Below are 20,599 nucleotides of genomic sequence, written 5' to 3'. Positions count from 1 at the left end.
TTATTTTAAAATGCTCAGGGCAATTTTCAGGAAGACAGGAATGATAGAGAACAGCTGAACAGTATGAAAAAATGTCTTCCTGCGGCTGTTGCACTTACTTGAGACTCCAGCCCACCAGCAGATTTACATATACGCACAGCTAAGCACACACTTCCATGGAGGTGATGGCACACATTGTCCGACAAGAGCTCAAAGCTCAACTGCACTTCAGTGCGCCACAAAATCACACAGGAGGACAGAAATGGCCAAAGTCAGCTCACATGTACACTACTTAAGTAGACTGAATTATACCAGAGATGAATTTGTACCATTTTCTAAACTACTTTTTTTTCTGTCTGTAAAAATGAGATATGTAGGTTTATATGAAAATGGTGCTAGAGAAGCAATCCAGAATCAACATCTACATAAGTATTTAACTAACACAGACAGTTTGATCAGGCCAAACAATTCATCCGTCCTCCCCTTTGTGAAATTCAATCTTTGTTTGCAGAGCTAATGTCCTCCTGAGTAGCTGTAAGCCCCATTCCTTGTGCATCAGTAGGCTTTAGGAAATGTTTAATCAGTTTGCAAGAGTGCAGAGATACAATTCCACAACAACCCTGTGTGTCACCTACAAAAGTCACCCATATAAAAATATAAGCTGTGCCCCTGAAAAGAAATGCTAAGGAAGTGTTCCTACATAATTCTTCTCTCTCTCTGTAATCACTTTCCTTTCTCTAAATACTTTCTAAGTGACAAGATGAAATTTGTTTGCTTTTCTGAAGGTGGAAAATCACTGAGGAGTCTTCTCTAATTTTTAACTTTATAAAAAACAAATAAATTTCTGACTTTGTAATATGATTTCTGACGTTATGATATTTTTATACATCATCATAAAAATAAAGACTATAAAACTATTCTGAAAAATTAGTCCATGTATTTCTGAGGGAAAATCATGTTTGAGCTTCAGCCAACCACAATTTTTTTTAAAACGGGTAACTTTATGTGCAGTTTAAAAATAAATTCAGAAAATATAAATAGTAAATAGTGCAAGAGGGTTTTTTAGCAGAACAGCATGTGTCTACAACTTTCACCAAATTTAACAAGGAAAGCATGATTCTGATAGTACCATTTTGAAGCTCTCTCACTTGAAAGCAGAAAGCTAGGAATCCTGAACATATGTTACGGTATTACAAGCAAATTCTGCTTGTAATACAGATTTGTGCAAGTAGCTGTCACAAATTTCAAATGTGATTAAAGATCAAGTACCTGAAGGCAGAAATTTGGACCTTGCGATTGTTCATTCTGATAAAGTGCAGAAACCCACAATATTTCATAATAACTGTATGTATCTCTCAGACTTACACTGGGAATCACGTTAAGTTCTCTGAGTTAATTTAAAATTTCAGTCTTATTGAATGCATTGGAGAAATATGACTGACAATAAAAAAAAAATGGACAGAATTGTATACTTAAAAGCACTAATGGGTTAAAGGAACTATAAAAATGAGAGCCAGAGCTATCTCACAGTGCTATCTTAAGCAGTCTAAAACAATAGTAAAAAATTGTTCTTTTAGGGGGTCTTCAGTATATTGCTTCTGGGAAGGAATATGAGAACCATCTTTCTCCCAGCACTCTTAAGCTTTCAGTTCCAAACTGAAAGTTAGAAAACGTATTATAGAAAAACATGTTTATGCACGTGGGTTTTGAAATCACCTTGGATCTTGCTGAACCTTGTGTAGATGTTTACACTGTTTCATTTATTTTAAATTACAACATCCGTCTCTTTTTTCATAACACTTGGCTTTTAGGCAGCTGAAGATAATGAAGTCTGTGCTCACGTGATGTAACGCGGCAGAACTCCACTGTGGTCATCACAGGTGATTGGAATCAAAGAACAACAAACTTCATCATTTTAACAAACGTCAACATTTAATTATTTTTTAATCTAAAATTACCCTCTGTTAAAAGAAATTCATGACATTCTTATATAAAAGTAGAAACTTGACGGAACATCAAGTTTAGACAATTTTATTTAGTCTTTGCGAAAAATTTTTATGGACAGAAATAATTTTCAACCTCATTTTCTTAAGAGAGGGAGAGGACGTAGGAGAAGAGGAAGAAAGGAACCCTGTCACTGCATGTGCTGGTTGTCAGGGCACACCAGAGTCAGGTCCTGGGCACACACACACTTGACCCACGTTTGTGAAGACAGACACAAGGCCTTGTTTTCACTCCAGTAAGCAGTGAAGCAAATTTTGAAAGTGTAAGAACTGCTGTGAAGAGTAATCGTTACTGAGCCCCTCTAAATTTGCTTAGTTAGAATCGCTCACCTTTGTCACATGATGCTTTTCATGTTGTACAGGAATCTTAAACATTTGGCACCAATATGTTGTATCCTTGTCTGGTACAGGCACCTGTCTTAATAAAAAGGGCAAGAATATGATATTATAAAAGTCACGTTACCCTGTCGCGTAAGCCCAAAGCCTTGGCTGTCACCTTATCCCCATCTCCACATACACCCAAAACCCGGAGTAACTTACGTCTTTGTTTCTCAAGTCAAAGTATGGCAAAGAGGCAGATGAGACTTCTTCTTTCTCAGGATTCAGTAAACGTAGACTTTTTGTACCACGATTAGACCCATGGTAATTTTGACCTGCTTCTCCCATGTCCTTGTGGTGGTAGGCCCATATAACTCGCACTGTGCTCTCCTGAAAAAAAGAAAACAACCAAAAAACCCATAAGGAATAGCAACAAGATCTTCCTTGCATTATTCACATAATTCCTAAGATCACTATGATGTAGGTACTGCTGTATCTGAACAATGACAATGTATACCAGAGGAGCAGTCACCTACTGCTTTTAAAATTATTAATGTTTTATACTCATAGGGTTCATTGCAGATCTGCAGAAGTTTAATCTCTCTCTGATAGATTCCTTCATTAACGCCCCAGATTTAAATCACATCTGCAAATAGCAGAACAGACTCATAAAGAGGTAACCAACTAAACACATCAAACGGTTTTTTTCTAGAGATGCCACTCATTTGGCCAGCAAACAGGTTTCCTCCCAAAACAGTTCCCAGGCTCAACTCTGCAAAGATGTGAATACCTTCTGTGAACTGCCGTCCTCACATGCTAGGGAAGACAGACATTCAATTACAGAACAGATTTGCATCTTAAACATCAATGTACAGCCACAGCACAGAACAATTCTCTGTAAACCATTCTTCAATTGTAATAATCACCCTTGAGACAAAATAATCTAATAAATCCTGAAGTGTCCCAGAATGTTAAATTATACTGAGACAATTTTGAGCAGGTGCGAAAACCATAGATCCATTGACTGCCTGGAACTCTCGTGGTTTGCACAGCTGTGGTTTGCTTCCTGCATCTTTCAGCTCCTCATGTTGTTATTATTGTGTATATTGTGAAAACACAAATAATGAAAATAGTGTTGAACTGCTACGGTAATGCTTCCAAAACAAACCAGAGCATAGAAAGCTTTGCAAACCTCTCTAACCTATCTGTCATTTCCAATGCAAAAGCCATCAACTTCATATAATTTAAAATTATGCTTAGGAAACAGCACGGCAGTCCCTAGGGCAAAAGGAGAATTTACCATGAAAAGTATATTTCAGCATGGAAAGAGTTTTATCGTAAAACTCTTCAACTTCTTTATTTTGAATAAAGAAATAAAACCAAAAATATACTATAAATATATATGCTCCAATGTTTTTTAAAAGTCTGTCTTTAAGATCAACTACAAGTTAGTGTAAGACCTAAAAAATGTTTCTCATGTTGGCATCTCTCGAATGATTGTAACTATGGGATATGGGACTTGATGGCCCAGAAGTACCTGTTTCAATCCTGTGTTCACTTGGTGTGTTAGAAATTAGAGAACAGAACGCATTAAAGTAGAAGGACAAAGAAAGCTGAAATTAAAATATAAGAGCTTAATAGAACTAGCACAAGAACTACATGGTTAATTTAAGTTGACCTAAGAGACGTTTTGGAAAGTGAATTTCTCTAATTCTGTCCTTTTACTAAAATGAGATTTCAATAACCAACTTCATAACCACGTATACATTTGGGCTGCATTAATTACATCATCTCACTACATAGAGGCAGAGCATCTTACCGTTATGCTTTTGTCATTTGTATCACAAGTGTGCAGTTCTCTGCTAAAAGCCAATATGGTATGTGTGCTGTTTTCCATGGCATATTCCAGATGGTAATCCTGTTGAGGGTCCTTTTTAAGTACTCTGTTTTCATCTGTAAAATAATCCTGTTGAAAATAAAAGGTGGGCCATTATTAAAAACTAATATTAAATTAAAAATAAAAATTTATGAACAATACTGAATCCTCCTAAAATATATCTTTATGTAAAATATTGAGGTATCATAGGTTTGCATCAAATGATAAATTTGAGGTGTCACTGAACTTTTTTTTGATTAAAAGTCTTCAGGAAAGCAAATCTCCTTGATAAGCAGCTCAAAGAATGTCTTGAGCAACTTTAACAGCATGCTGCCTGTACATAACTGCAGAAATATCAGCTGTAGTCAACGACCAAGAAGCCCAATTTATCCTGACGGGGGCGTCATGAACTTCGGGGGGAATTACAGAGAGAGCGAATTTCACTCAATATTCACATCAGCACAACTCTTCCTTTCTTTTCTCCTTGCCCACAGAAAGCAAACCTCTTGAACGCGCACCCACTAGCATCAGAAACCCTGCGGCTTAACCAGCACGGAAAGTGCTCAGTTCACACAAAAGGTGCTGGGTTGGGGTTAGGTTGGGGGGGATTATTTGAGGGGGGAGGGTGTCAAGCTGTTTGTAAGAAAGACGCTCCCTGACTGGGGTTCAGCAGAGGCACGGTGCAATGGAGGAGCGGCGGCGGCGGCGATGCCGGGTCATTAACCTCCTCACCCCAAATTCCTGCGGCCCCAAGCAGCTGGGACCCGGCCCTCCCTCCGCTCCCACCCCGGCCACCTGGCAAGGGATGGCCACCGCCTCCCCTGCACCTCCTCCGGTCACCCTCCTTTGAGGTGCAGGCTGTTTCTGCCCGGTTTGGGACGGGAAAGAGGGCTTTTAACTAATAGATGTATTTCTCATGCCAAACAGGCTCCAGGCAGACACCATTAATCGTGTGGCATCCTTGCAGAATAGTGCAGCGCTGGCTGTTCCTTGAAGGTGTTCAGTTCTGCAGCTATTTGGACCACCATTCACTCTTAGAGAGATTTCTAGCTTTTCCCTTTTGTTAAAGTGGAGGTAACCAAGCTGAAAAATTATAAAATGTTATGTCCAAGTATCTTGATACCGGTAAAAGTAGCTGATACCTTATTAATTCACTAAAGGATCATTCAGGAGCTGTAATCTTAAAATTAACCCCAGCCTAGAAACCTGTGTGTGTGTGCAAGAGACCACATGCACACCAGTCAGAGTTCACACACTGGTCTGCCTTTTATAGATGTACAAATAACTGCGTGCCCAAACATTTCGTTAAGGTTTATTAATTTCGATGAAAATTTGTATAAAATTATCTCAGTCACAATGCAGTGTCAATGAAGACAAGTGTAAAAAGCTGACCCTTTTTTATCAGTAGGACAATATTCAGATTTCATTCTATCTTGCCAAAACTACTGAAACAGTTTGGATTTTTTCAGTTCTGGAACAAATCTAAATTTCAAAAATTTTGAAAGGTACCAAAAAGAGTCCTTCTTTTCCTGTCAGCACTTCTCATGACTACAAATGAACGAGCGCATACTGAAAGAATACACACATGGAAAAATAACCACCAAAAAGAGCAAAAGAGGGGTCTGGGACCTGAATTTGTATGCTGAAAGAAAGGGAACTGATGAGTTAAGTTTGTTTAGAGAAAGAATTTTAGATTTGCTTTTCCAAAGGGAAATAATGGGCCTGTTCTGGGATGGTACTTGAAGATGGGTACTTTATGGGATCAAAAAGCTCCACTTTTACCTTCTGTCAGAGCTTGGAAAGAGACACTGACAATCTATACGCAATACCATCCCTGCTCCGAAAACACTCCTCTATGGAATCTCCGCTTGCATCTTAAAAATAGTAAGGGCTTGTCTGGACAAGAAATGTAACCTTGTGAATATCTGCTTTTATTACAGTGTGACATCTCTGCTGAAATGTTACTTTAAATTGGGGGATTAGAATAAGCACTCATACACTGAATTGTTGAGGAATAGAAATTCAAGAACAGCTTCTCCTCATGTGAACAGGTTGAAAGTCTTTACCTGAAACTGCTGTGAAGGAAAGCTCAGAAATGTGAAGCGGATTTACGGGTGTATTTTGCTGGTTTGAAAGAACTTCACCATTTCTTAGCAAGTCCAGAGGACACAGCTGTAACCAAAAAAAAAACCTCTTGTGATATAGCCCTGACTTCCATGAGCCTGCGGGGAGTACGCAAAAATAACTCAAAGAAGTTGTGTAATTACGGTATTAGCTCAGATGTGCCTTGATAACGTGTTTGTCAGTGCAATTATTTCACTCGCCTGGAAGACAGTCAAAGACAGGTCACAGCTCTGGCTCACTGCGAGGGGCTCGTTTTGTGGCTGCCAGGGAACGCTTTGGGCAGGGTGGTAAGGTCCCCCAGGAGAGGACCACGCTGCTCCCTGTGGGAGCAGACCTGGGTTGGGAGCGCTGCGTTGGGTGCTCGCTGCCTGCCCCTGCAGTCGACGCTGAACAGCACCTCGTTCCGTGACTCACCTTAAATTATTTTGTGGGCAGATGCTAATCTGACCGACGAACGTTAATCTTTCCCATGTGAAAATTTCTGCGAAGTAATGAATTCCTCGCCTCTGCTTACTTTCTCTGCCTGATACACGCCACCTTGAAACAGTCTTTGAATATCGGGGTGCTGAGAATACCTGGGAAGCAAATTTATGTAGTACCCAGGAAGACGGAGAGATGTCCATTTATTCACAAGATCCTGCAACTCCACTGAGTGCAGTGGGACTGCCCTAGAGGAATCAAGTGTGAGTACGCTTGCCAGGAGCTATTTAGGAGTTAACCAACTGCTTCTATTACTATTTTTATTTCCTTTGTTGAAAATTATCCAGACGTTCATCACAAAAATGAAATACAAAAATAATACATCAAAAAATTTCTGAACGGCTCAGAATTTGATTGCTCAACGTCTCACATGAAAAAGGATTGTTTACCACTTTGAAAACAAAATAAGACCACATTGCCAAGGAAACATACTGATGTCTTTCTGTTCACAAAGATTTAAATCAAACTCCGTGGACACTGCTCGATTTACCAATCAGAGCTTAAAAGCCTTTAAGACACTTGCTTGTGTACACAACGTAAAGAACAAAAGGAAGTTATCAAAAGTGAAGACACACTGGAAAACTGTGATGCCATATTCTTTTCAGCAGCATCTTGGAAAAGTAAGAAAAAGTTAGTTATAGATATATGTCTGTATCTTTATACATCTCCTGTGCTTCCTCGCAGAGTAGAAAAATAAGAATAAATGGAAGTCCTGCTCCTATGGCACAGACGCAATCAAAACCACCACATTTGAACAGCCTACTCTCCATTTAAGTCCTTGTGTCTAGTTAAAGGAGAAAGCTGCGTACTTCTGAAGGCCTTTGAAAAGTGACTTATAAGGCCAAAGGACAGCACAGAGGATGGATCCACCAGCAGCCAGAGAAGGGACGCTCGGCGTCTGGGCTCCAGCTGAACTGAGGACATCTAAATACAGTTCAAAACTCTCTCAGGGCCAGACTACCATAACACAGAACTCATCTAAATTCACAAGTTTCGCACATTCAATTCTGTAGAGAAGGGAGTGTAACATTTTCAACAGAATTACAGTGCTTCAATATCCATCACAGATGGTCTGAGATGTGCCTCATATTAGAACAGCTTATCCCTCCCACCAGGGAGGAAAAGGCTCTAATGTGGCAACCTCTCTTACACAGATTTGGTTTTGCCATCCCGTACAGTTATCTAGAAAACGTGTGTCTTTTGTAGGATAGATTATACTGACACAATTCCCCCAGCATTTCATGGAATCCCAGCAGTGATCTGCAATAACTATCAAGCCCTTAAAATTGAATTTCTGAAACACTCACAGCAGAAACCTGAAAGCATGGATTTGTGTATTGATTTGACACGTGCGTCCAGGTTCTTTGCTTTCTTACAGTTTCACATCAATTTCACAGAAGTGTAAGCGGTTACAGTAAGAGAAAATAAGGGTGAAATGACTATATTTTTTCTAGTAAGAACATCTTATTTTTGTTATTTAAATAGTAAGGGTTTAAAACAAATTTCCACAAGTGTTATTGGTCATGCTGCATAATAACAAAGATGTTATTTTTATTTCAAAATTTGCTTATGTAAACTGTTTACATTCAAAACATTTAAAGTTTCTGCACTCCCTTTGATTATATTGCATAAACTGGCATTTTAAACTCTGGACTAAGTTATGCAATCCATCAAATAATTAGGTATCTCCTTCCTCACATTAACTAGAAGTTGAAACAACATATGGAAAATGAAAAATCCTCCTGACAGCACAAAAGATGTTCTTTTCCAGATGTGAAGCCGATCATGTTATATGTTTTTCAGGTCCCATTAACCTCTCTCTTTCTTAAAAAAAAAGAAAATGTTCTGCAGCGTATATGGTTTCTGATTGCTGCTCTACAAACAGTCGGGGAGAGTAATTTCTTAAGGATGTGAGAAGAGGCTGTTTTATCCTTGGAGAATGTAAGCACAGCTGCAGAGGGAAGCCTGACCCCAAAAGCACCACCAGCTGTCGTCGCAGGCCTGAACAGGTGTTTATGGGACTCCCTCCCCAGATCTTCACAATATACAAGATTGTTTTGTTTATGATATCCATTTCCCATCCCAAATAATATACAGCACCTTTCAACCTCAAGGAGCGTAACATAAGTCTCAAACTGCGGCCCCATCCAGCCATCGCTCTGTGGGCTCGGCTTGGGAGCAGCTCTGCCGCCAGGATTTATACACCCTGCCCTTCCCTAAGCAGGAGGTGCTGCCACTTCAGCAGTGATTTAACACTTACAAGCCAGTAAAGGGGACAAGCCAGGGACGGGAAATGAGGGAAAACCAAGCCGTGTTGCAACTAGTCCTCACCTATGGTGTTTAGCCAACCCATGGAGTCCCGAACATCCCCAGACTACCCAAACTGCTGTGTAAGACCAGGGCTGAAAAAAAATTTGGCAAAGGAATCGGGAAACTGTAACCAAGATGAAAGCTGGCACAGGAGAGGACCTATCTTGAGTATAAATAGGATGGATAAATTGCTACAGGATGCAAAAGAACTGACCAAAACATTTGTTTGAAATAAGCACCAAGCTCTGCCTTTCTGGGTTTCCAGAAAAATAACTGTGGTTAACGTTTCTCTTTTTTATTGTTGCATTTAATTTAGATGGAATCCTGCTGCTCATGGTTCCAGCACACACTGGATGTTACCACCAAAAAGAAGCTGGTTTTACATTGTATTTGGCAAGAAGCAAACAGAGCATGAGTTTACAAATAAGCAAACCAAACTTTTTTGCAACCTCAAATAAATTTCAGCTTGAGTTTCAGGCAAAGATCTTACTACGCTCTTATGTTAGGCAAAAGCAGAGCCCACCCACAGAAACCTAACACGAAGCAGGGGCCTGAAAGCATCACTGCTCTGTATAAGAACACCTTGAGAGCATTCCAGTTGACTGATCCAGCCTTAGGATTGGCCCCAAATGAAAAAAATATCCACAGAAAGGGTATAGCGACAGCAATCAAGTCGCAAGAAGCTCCTAAAGTAACCGAGATCACTAAGTTCAGCTGCTGCCCTCTGAGTAGCCTGTTCACAATTAATTTACTGATTTATTTATTTTATTTTTTACCTACGCAGCAGATTAGTATGAAGTGATTCAGTCCTTGCTAGGAAACCTGGACCTCACGCCCACAGGGAGTTCCGAGAAGCTGTGCAATTCCTGGTACAATTCCAATTAAGCTGAATTACACTGGAGTAAATGTGGCTTATTTACTCCAGGTCTACTACTAACTTTGACAATGACAGAAAATTTTCATCTGTAGCGAATAATTGTGGGTGTGTCTGTATTTTAAACATATACACAAAGGCACACATCTTCCTCTTGTTCATTTACAGAAACAGATAATGCATGCGTGTGCGTGTGGACATGTACATATATTTGCAAAAAGAGAGTGTGTAATTTTTACACATGAAACACATCTATTTACTTAGAGATGTGTCTTTCCCCATCAAACTGTAAGTCATTTAAAAACACTTCGGTGTATTTCTTATATCTAGTTAAATGCTGCCTGCTGCAGCTCCCCGGTAGCCTACAGCCAGCTGTGACACCCCTTGGTTTCCATGGCAGTCCTGGGAGATATAAAAATACCGCTTTCTCCACACACAAACGGAAAACACTGAGGTGTGGAGAGCTCTCTAACTTACCAACACAGAGGTGTAAGAAGCACGAGCAGTTAGAAGGTGAAATAAGACGTCCCTTATCGGCATGGATAATTTGACTTTGCATCAGAGTCCCAATGACTTATCCAAGTCTTTACATCGAGAGTAAATGTTGATTTAAGAGGTTATGCTCCAGTTATATCAGAAGCTATAAAGCTAGATTAAAGGCTGTCCTAACACAAACAGACTAGACAAAACATGTAGCAAAGTGTTTTAAGGGAAGGAAAAGCTGGAAGTAGGAGATACTGCATGATCCAATCTCACAACTGTACTTTATCACAAGGAGCATTCCTTACACAGGAGCCACATTTAACGAGTACAAGTTTTCTTGTTTTAATTACTTTAATTACCTCAATTATGAGGAAGTTTTAAAAACACTTAAGGGATTTTTCAAGCACAACTATTAGTGATACTTGCTCCCAAAATTTCTGTGTGTGCCTTAGAAAATCTCCCCTCTTCCCTCTCCTACTTCTAAAATACTTGTTTATACTGAGAATTGAAACATTCCCCCATTATTTTAAGCCTTTGCATCACTCATGGTGGCTACATTTCCATCCTGCCCCAGGTACTTATTTTTGGGGAGGTTTAAGAAAGTTTCATTTTCTTGGTGTTTCCAAAATCAAGAAAAAGACAAGAAAAATACCATAAAGAACAAAAAAACCCTTGCAAAACAGCCCCCAAGAGCCTGCAAAATACAAGAGCTATGGAATTCTTCTCATCTTTTGTTCACCAACTGTTGCTTCCTTGTCCTAACTATTGTACCTCTGAAAGGGAACAACAAAGCACCCAGCTGGTGGAGATGTACACTGGAGTGTCTCTTTATGCCCCACATGGAAGCCAAGAGGGACTCATTAGTCATCTGGAGATTTTGCCCCAACGCCCGAAGGCACGAAATACCTCCAACAAAGCACCAACTGAGATATGTCAGTGTGGCACTCACTTTGCATCTCCCTCTTGGTGCCTTTCAAGTTGTTTTCTAAACACTTCTTTTGTTGCTGTTGGCATGAGTGCACTTAAAAGCAGCATATCGTTAAGTACAGAGAATGCTCACTGTTTTCTGTCCTTTAAAATCTCTTCCAAGTACTTCCCTATGAGCAATTAAGCTAACTCTATGGGATACATTTGATAACAGATATTCTTTAGTTTGGGTGACAGTTAACAAGCAAGGCTGTAATGAATAATAAAGTACTTTTTAGTGACACACAGTCCCTATTCACCCTGAGTAGGGACTATTTTTGTGCAAGTTCAACAGAAGATTCTAACAATGCAACCCTCTTGTATAACTTGCACAAAATAGGCATTCATCAAGGAGGATTACTCTCCCCAAAATGGGGCTCTCAGCAGCTACGTGCTGTGGGTGGGGATGCACAATTCCAGACAGGGGTGGAGACCAAGGAAAAGGCATGGGTCTAGCATGAAAATGCATGCTGTGTCAATTCATAAGCACAAAAGAGATGCGTTTAAAAAAAAAAACAAAAGCGGGGGGGGGGGGGGGAATGACACAAAAGAAAATTAGATGCAAAAGCTAAGGCTGCCCCAAGCACTTTTATGAAGAGTAACACATGCTGCAAGTGACCATGGCAATATTTCAAGGTAACGTTTTGCTAAATATGAACTCTCCTTCCAAGTCCACCCCCTCCCTGTAGAGACAAAGGCAGCTCCCAGCTTTCCAACACCAGCCTCCATTGCTATCTTCTTGTTCTCAAACACGCTCACCCACACCTCACATAATCTGCTCCTCAGTCAACACAGGGCTCTCAGGAACATGCAAGAATAATTTGTTTCCCAATCTCCCTGTTTTTCTTCGCTTGGTAGAGGTGCCTCCCTCACAACAACATAAAGCTACGCATGTATGTATATATGCGCTCATGCCATGTCCTCTACATCCTCCCAAAATATGTCTAGGTTCCCATTCCAAGTCCCGAACTTCTGAAACGTTAGGATAGTCAAGGCCAGGCTGGATGGGGCTTTGAGCAGCCTGGTCTGGTGGGAGGTGTCCCTGCCCAGGACAGGGGGGTTGAAACTAGATGATCTTTAAGGTCCCTTCCAACCCAAACCATTCTGTCATTCTGTGACTCTGTGATAGTAAATGTATAATTCTCTGATCATTCAAATGCTTGCCAAAAAACTACTCTGGTACACCATGAAAGTTTGTTCTTCTTCACTCACGACATCACAACACTTTTCATCTTGATATATTTAGAGAGAACTAAACCTCAGACTTTCAAATCAATTTAGCCTTTACTTATGCCAGACACTCTTTTAGCTTAAATACAGCTCAAGCAACGGAAAAGCACACCAAAACAAATAACGCGTTACACCCAAGTTCAGGAGACATCCAAAAACTGAGAAAGTAAAACACAATCTCAGGTATCCAGAACTTCGGGTCACCAGATTTTTTGAAGACAAGCATTGCCTGCTGACGGTGGGAACAGCATCTGCTTGCTCTGAGAAGATGAAGAATAAATGCCAGAGGAAGCGTTTTCTCTCTTCTCTGAAAACTGTCTGGAAGTTTTCCTTTACCTCGATACATGGATCTTCCACTGAATAAGGAGTATCTGCTTTTACCTTTACCAGCTGTAGTCTAACTACATTTACATATTTGCTCCCACAAGAGGACTCTATTCTCCGGGAACACTTTCTATTTTTAAAGGAGAAGAGAGAATTTAGGGGGGAAAAAGAGGCTAAATTCTCCCAAGAGACTAGCAATTTCAATGCCCACTTGAAAGGCTATAAAGGTGTTTCAGAACATCTTCTGAAAATCAGGCCACTAACAAGCATCTCAAAACTTTCAAAGAAACCAAAAAATGACCCTTCTAAGGGTTTAGACCACGATGCACATTTTCCGACTGATGATCATGGAATAAAAACATATTTCTAAAACCAAAAAGAAAAGTAAGTTCTTTCATTATAGGGTGTACATATTTAATAGAGTGCAGCTAGGCATAAAACCACATACTTTCAAGGTTACTATCTATGAAAAATTCTTTTTCAGCAGTAAATAATGTAAATTATGATGATATGCACTTCACACAGAACGTGTTTTTAAAATATTAACTGTAGTTGTGTGTCCAGTAAAGGGAAGAATTAGATATTATTGAAATAGCATTCTAGAACAAGTTATTCATTTTGTAGCAATCCCTGCTCGCTGGCCAGAAAAAGCCTTTGGAAAAATTTTGTTTCTTCATCGTCTTTGTTTCTGGCCTTTCCTTGTTGGTGCAAGTACAGAAATATTTTAACCGAGCAAGTTTTTAAAAGACCTCAGTCCAGTTTAAAAGGAAACTTTGCTGCCTAGAACTGAAGAAGGAATGGGGATGGAGAAAACCTCACGTTACAAGCAAGCTTAACAGAAGTGCTTCTTCTGTGCTTTACCTACTCAAAAGTGCAACAAAATAACGCATAGCACTTAGCATAGCAGATGTTTATGTGCTAAATTAGTGTTTCAGGAAAAATATCAGGTGTTCTGTAACAGGAGGCAATTGCTAAAGTCCTCCCCTCTTCTGTCTCGGTTGTATTTGTCATGGTGTGCGAGTGAATAAAATCTTTGAAGAAGAATGGAATTTGTATGGGGCCATTTTTAAAGGATGCTGGAAAGCGGCGAGGGGTGCTGAGAAGAGCCACAAAAGTGCTTTTAGTGCTGGGGAAAATGTCCTGCAGTGGGATGCTTAAAGAGCTCGATTTATTCATTTTATGCAAAAGAAAAATGAGTGACTTGATTACAGCATATAAATAACTATATGGAGGTGGGATGTGGGGGAAGGGGGTTGGAGGGTGTAGTTTTTAATATAGTAGAGAAAATACATAGCTGGAATCTGAACCCAAACTAATACTGGAAATCAGGAAAAGCACAGACTCGCCATTGCCAGAAACTATCAAGGGAAGTGATGGATCCTGGATGTCTTTACACTAGGTTTGGATGCCTTTCTAAAAGGCTTGCTTTAACAGTATCTATGAACTAACCAAGCACAAAGTGTGGGTTTCTTTTAATGATTAATAGGTGTATCTTCTGAAGTGTAAGGCTCCAGAAAGCTTTACATTCTGTGAGCTAAGAGCTCATTGCTCCATGACCAAAATAGGGCATTTTTATTAGTAGTTTTTTATTTAGACTGAGGTTTTTGGAAAAATGATCTTCATTTTGAAATATGGAGAAAAGAATATTCTGAAAATCATCAGTCTGAACTGAGATAAGACAACCATTTGCCAAAACTTCATGTAGCAAACTAATAGAAACAAAAGGAAATATTTATGCTAAAAGCTCCCTTTTTCTGTAAAGGTTTTGGTTTTATAAAATCTTGACAAGTAGTAGGGAAAGCATATTAAGCACTTAGTTTTCTTATGAAGAAATGTTAATAAAAATCCATATTCTGAAAGAAAAAGCTATCAACATTTAAGCAGCAGCTTTAAAGATCAACTAGCTCTAACACAATGAAGAAAAGACAACTTCTCCTAGACCTTACTCTAACAACTGGGAGTTACTCTGCTCTTAAATTGCCTTTCTAAAAGTTATTATTCAGGCAACTGGGGGCGACAAGGTGTCATGTCGGGCCTGATTCCCCTTTCACTCACCCATGGGACAAGGTGTCCCAGCTCCCCCAGCCCCGGAACAATTCATCCACGATGGATCTCAGGTCACTGAGAAGGAACCGAAGGTATGGGTCCCTCCCCCTCTCATGGCTCCTACCCCACCAGCCACTGGTGCCTCCTGAAGGGGATGCTTCACTGGAAGCACCAGCGGAGCCTACATCCCACACTCCTGTTCCGAGCTGTAGCCCTGGCACTATCTATACAACTACAGAAACATACCTAGGGAATTATGGCAATAAAGTTGGGCTCCCCTGAGGTTGCTTTACCAGACCAAGGACAAGTACCAGGGGCCCCAGTGGTTTCTCTGTAAGTCCTTTTCAATATCTGGGTCAAAACAGCTCCAGGTGAGGAGAGAAGGAACACCAAGGGCAGGAGCAGCACCGGTTGTACCCCAGCGAATGAGGACATCAGCAGGCTGGGAAGCTGGTGGGATTGTGCCCTCATGCCAGTGGGATTACAGAGAGGAAGCTCGGGCGGCACCAGGACGGCCGCGCTCTGTCACTTGGTTGCACCGATGCGCTACGGCTGAGTGAGGGAAAAGGTGCCGCATCTCGGCGGGAGAGACTCTGCCATCCCTCCCCTCTCCTCCTCGGGTCCAGGCAAAGAGGTCCGGCAGGGAGAGAGTGCCCAAAGAGAGAGAAAAGGGGCTGTTGCATTTTCTGGATAAAGAGGAAGGAAACCTGACACCTTTGACGAAACCCACGTAGAAGTTTAGAGGGAAGGTTGGCAGGGAGCGGACCGAAAAGGAGTAGGAAAAGGAGTAGCTCCTCTGGGGGGGAGAGGGACGCATAACAATAGGGATAACCAAAAAGCTGTGAGGAAGAAGCAAAGAGGTACGGAGATGGGGGGCGAAGAGGCTGCAAACGAAAGAGGGGCAGGGAAAGAGGGGCGTCCCGAGAAAGAGACGGCAAGGGGGGAAGGTGGGGGGGCAAAGAGGCCCCGGGACGCGGGGCAGGAGGGGGGTGCCGGCAGCGCCGGGCCTTACCTGCAGGTAGGGCTGTCCCCTCTCCACGCCCCCTACCACGATGTCGGCCGAGGCCATGCCGCCGCTGGCCGAGAGCCCGAAGCCCACGTAGCCGCGGGTGCGCACCTCCAGGCGGAAGGCGAGGGAGCTGCCGCTGCGGCCCCAGAGCAGGCGGTACGCGGCCGCGCCGTCCAGCACCGCGCTGTGCGGGTAGCTCCGCGGCGGCGGACCGGCGGCGGCGGCGGCGGCGGCACACAGCAGCCCGCCCAGCACCAGCGCCCAGGGGCGCAGCCTCCGCATCCTCCCGCCGCGCACCGGCGGCCGCTTGTGTCTCTGCGTGTGCGTGTCTCTGTGTGTGTGTGGAGAAGGGGGGGCCGGGTGGCCCGGTCACCCCGCCCCCGCTGCGGGCGGCACCGTGCCGGCCGGCCCCGTCGGGGACGCTTTGTTCGCTCCCCGCCCCGTCCCTCCGTTGGCGGCCGACCCCCCGGTGCCCCCCCGCCTTGCGACGCCCGTCGGGGCCGGGCCGAGCCCCCGCCGAGCCGGCGGCACCTGCCCCGCGCTCGCCGCCGCTGCCGGGCTCCCGCCGAGGCTTCCCGGGTGTTGGCGTTAAGGAGGGAAAATCCTCCTCCTGATGGGGGGAAGCGGAGAGGAGGCGGCGGACGGGGCTGCCCCGCTGCTCGCTGGGGACCACCCCCCCACACCACCACCCCGGCCCCACGGGAGCTTTAGCTCCACTGGGAGAAGCCGGCGGGAGGGAGCCCGGAGGCAAACGAGCGCTTTCCGGCTCTCCGCCGCTTCTTCGCTTCGTGTGGGAGCGAGCGCGGTGCCGCGGAGGGATGGCTAAGCAGGAGGTCCCCTGTCGGGAGAGTTATTTTTACTCTTTTAAGTGGAAAACGCCCCCCTCCCCCCGAGTCATTTGCACCGAGGCGGCTCCAAAAGCACAGCTCGAAACCCCACCCGTGTCCCTTGACACCCCCGCACCCGTCCCCGGTGCCACCAGCCTGGCCATGCGGTCCCCGACGCTCCCCTAAGGGAAGCTGCACCCGCTTCCCACCCGCGCACCGCCAACCCCACCGCCATTTCGGCGGGAAAGTTGAGATCTGAAAGGTGTTTTTGCAGCCATGTTCCCCCAGCCCCCTGCAAATCTGGAGGGAAAGAAAAAAATAGCATAGCACCCAAAAGGAAAAGGAAGGTCGTGGACGACCAGAAGTCATATTGGCCCTTGAAAGACCCAAACAATACGAAATCAGTTTTAAGATGAAGTTCTGCTGTTTGAATTGTGCTTTGTTCATGTTAAAACAAAACAAAACAAAAAAAAAAAACCAAAACAAAAAACAAACAAACAAACAAAAAAAAAAGCCTGGCACTGAACAGAAATTATACTTTAATTCCATGAAAACCAATCGAACTAGTACCTAAGGGAAATTAGTAATGCTTCCTTTTTAGGTTTTTGCATGAAAATATTTCACAAATATCACTGGGGCTTCCAGAACATCACCACCTACTGTGATGTGAGGAATACATCAAACTACAAAATAACTTCTAGAAAAGAAAATGCTTAAAAAATTACAAGCACCAAAAATTACTTTCACCTAAAACATTGTAAGAAATGAGAGAAAAATAATAATTAGATACTAGTGAAATGAAAATAATGTTTAAAGGGAATAGATTGGCGTGACCTTTCTTCCAATTATAGCAGTAACTTCAAAGGTACAAACTCAGATGACTGAGAAAATAGAAAATGGTGAGATGCTGAGTGTTCAGATTCTCTTCTAAAAAATTGCTAACACCTACAAGTGGATATGGATTGATTTAAGGAGAAATTGCAAGTGCACGATACCTCTCAAGGCCAAAGGTGTGACCTCAGCACTCAACTTGGGGGAAAACTTTGTAAAACCATGTGTTAAAGCAAGTACACTTACGACAGTTACAAAAAAGAATGTTTATGTTTTCTGGGGGCAGGGGCAAAGCAGGAATGAAGGATGTTTCTTAAAATTAGCTTTTTTCCCAGTTTTCTTACAAGACTGTATATTATGTTCTTACATAACAAAACCCCTGAGATAAAGTTTAATCCCGTGGACATGACAAGCTCGTACAGCAACTTCACTCTCAGAATGAATGATTGAATTACACGTCTGGTAGGAGGATCGCTGCCTTTCAACCACAACAGTGGTCACTGAAGTCTAACTAGTGCTTTCTATAGCGTGTGTTGTAAAAAACAGTGGAAAATACTTTAAAGTACTCAGATTAGTGAGGATAGTACTGACAACATTTTAGAAGCCTGTATGTAACATGGGATATTGTTCTATAGAGAAGGGTGATGGAACATCCCATACAACCCTTACAGCACGGTAAGCAGAAATAGCGTTCCCCATCCAGCCTGGATGTGGGTGCCGTGAAGGAAGCAGAGCTGGAGGTAGGTATGCACCGTGGAGGCTGCTGTCAGTAAGAGCTGTGCACCTCCCTGTATGGAAAGCCCAGCCTCCAACCTCCATCCAACTCCCTGCTCCTCCTACAGAAAATGGGCACAGACAGAAAACTGAACAACAGGCTCCAATGAACTCAAACTTGGGGTCCGCTGAGATCATTCCAGTAATTCAGCCAAAAGGCAAGGCAGCAGGACCATCTAGTGACTTGGACAAACTGCAGTATCTCAGACAAGACGAGCCAGAGGTTTGTCATAGTGGGTCTGGTAGAAGTGGTAACGCTCACGGGAAGTAGCCTGGTGTTTCTGGTGAGCTGCAGGGGCCTTGGAGGGTGGGCAGCCCCCACGCAGCCTGGCATGTACGTGTCCTGTGCCAGCAGAGCCTGTGGCCAGGGCGCCCCTGTTCCACAGCTCTGGAGCTAACCCCAGATTGCTCCTGGGCTTTGTTTTCTTCTGTGGAGAAAAATGACATTTTGGAGGCTGGGAGCTGGAAATGAAAACAATACTTGGGTTCTTGAAATCTCCTGTGGGATTGAATGATCTTCTCTCTGCACAGCTCGAGGGACAGTCTGCTGCTTCGCAGGAGCTCTGAAGCCTTCATTCCCAAAGCCCTTGTGACCCTTCACCAAAACACGGGGGTGCTGGTAACCTGTCTTCCAGCAATGGAAGCGCACTCGGCATCCCTGCACACCCTGCCACGCTGGCGACGTTTAGACCAGTAGAGCTGCAGGAATAGCAGCCCTCTTGCTTTCCAATCTCCAGCAGATATTTTTCCATTAAAACAAACCATTCAAATGGTTTTGCAGAGCTGTGCACTTGATCTACAAACACTGTGACAAAACCAACCTTTTTCAACTTGCTGCTATTTATAATCCTAAGAACAATACTCGTGTAATAAAACTTTCCTAGTAGAGTTAGAAGAGGCGCTTTGTGGGCAGAGCAGTACAATTCCCCAAACTCACATTAAGAGACTTTGGTGACTTCACCAAAAATTTTTTTGCATCATTAAGAAACCAAAGTCATACAGAGAAAACACAGTCTAAATCTGAGCCTTGGCTTAGAAGTAACGCTGCCGGCAGGAACACAGGCTGACATCAGGTTACCACCTTCTCCTGGCTGAACTCAATCCCACCGCTTCTCTTCTAGAGGAAGACAGTCACCTAACCAAGCACAGAAAGATTCAGCAAGTGTTTTTTCTTTTTAAAATCTGTTATTACTCTTACTGAAGATGATCTTGCCTATTGGTCTCTCACACCATTACACATCGTGGTTCATGGACTAAAATACTGTGTAAAAAATGGCACCTTATTGTTCATAACACAAATAAACACAAAAAAAAAAGCACAACATCTATAAAGCATTAAAAACTTGCTAAAAACGTAGACGTCTTTTGATACAAACCAGTGCACTTTGCTATAGGAGACACTCCACCTTCTGAAAACTATAAGGAAAGAAAGAACATGGCACAGCTGAAACAACAACCTGTGACTACCCAGAAGAAAGCTGGCCCTCAGCCAGTGAGCTAATTAAGCAGTGTAAGAAAAATCTTAAAAGTCACTTGGAGCCGACAGTGACACCGGGTTTCATCCAGAGCGACAACATCACTGTCTCCCTCGAACACACCGCTTGCTTACCTAAAAAACAGTCCTACTCCAGACACCCCACATCTAATTAATATAGAAACGTTTGAAACAGTCTGTTTAAGGGCCTTCTCGGGTCCTGCAAGAAATGGATAGAAATGTGTTTCATGCAAGCATGGCACCACGTACCTGTGAGTAATGCTGTGAAGGCCAGAACGTAGCAATTACTGTAAAAAAAATTCTGCTATTAAACCTATGCAAAAAGCATTTAAACTGAGTGTATGCCCTGTGTGACGCAGATGGATAGGCAGGTAGAATTATAATTACATGTGTATTAACTTGGTAGAGGTATATATGAAGCCTAAGTAATCATTTTTAAATGGTACTTGCCCTGAAAGATACATACATCAAAAGGTATTCCACTTCAGGGAACATCAGTGCCAGAACAGATATGATCAGTGAAAAGTAAAAAAAATTGAGATTGGGCAAAATTCCAATGAAAGGGGATGAATTCTATCCCACACCTGAGGAGGTACGACCGTGCAGAAACGCCATTGCTGAGGTATCCCCTTGTGGCACATTCTGTGAGG

The 20,599-nt window shown here is 42.8% G+C and overlaps 1 protein-coding gene across 1 annotated transcript in view; it reads right to left on the bottom strand.

The window, feature by feature from the left end:
* MOXD1 (monooxygenase DBH like 1) overlaps window positions 1-16,336 on the bottom strand; it is a 52,923-nt gene extending 36,587 nt beyond the window's left edge. Inside the window, exons 1-4 of the mRNA XM_054196142.1 lie at window positions 16,026-16,336; window positions 4,120-4,266; window positions 2,523-2,690; window positions 2,313-2,396 (exon numbers count right to left, since the gene is read on the bottom strand). Coding sequence (XP_054052117.1) covers window positions 2,313-2,396; window positions 2,523-2,690; window positions 4,120-4,266; window positions 16,026-16,304 — 678 coding nt within the window. The 5' untranslated portion in view covers window positions 16,305-16,336. The remainder of the gene's footprint in view (window positions 1-2,312; window positions 2,397-2,522; window positions 2,691-4,119; window positions 4,267-16,025) is intronic.
* Between the last annotated feature and the right edge of the window lie 4,263 nt (window positions 16,337-20,599).

Source organism: Rissa tridactyla, chromosome 3 (assembly GCF_028500815.1).
Source record: "Rissa tridactyla isolate bRisTri1 chromosome 3, bRisTri1.patW.cur.20221130, whole genome shotgun sequence".
Classification (NCBI taxonomy): domain Eukaryota; kingdom Metazoa; phylum Chordata; class Aves; order Charadriiformes; family Laridae; genus Rissa; species Rissa tridactyla.
This window is presented reverse-complemented; position numbering and strand designations above follow the sequence as displayed.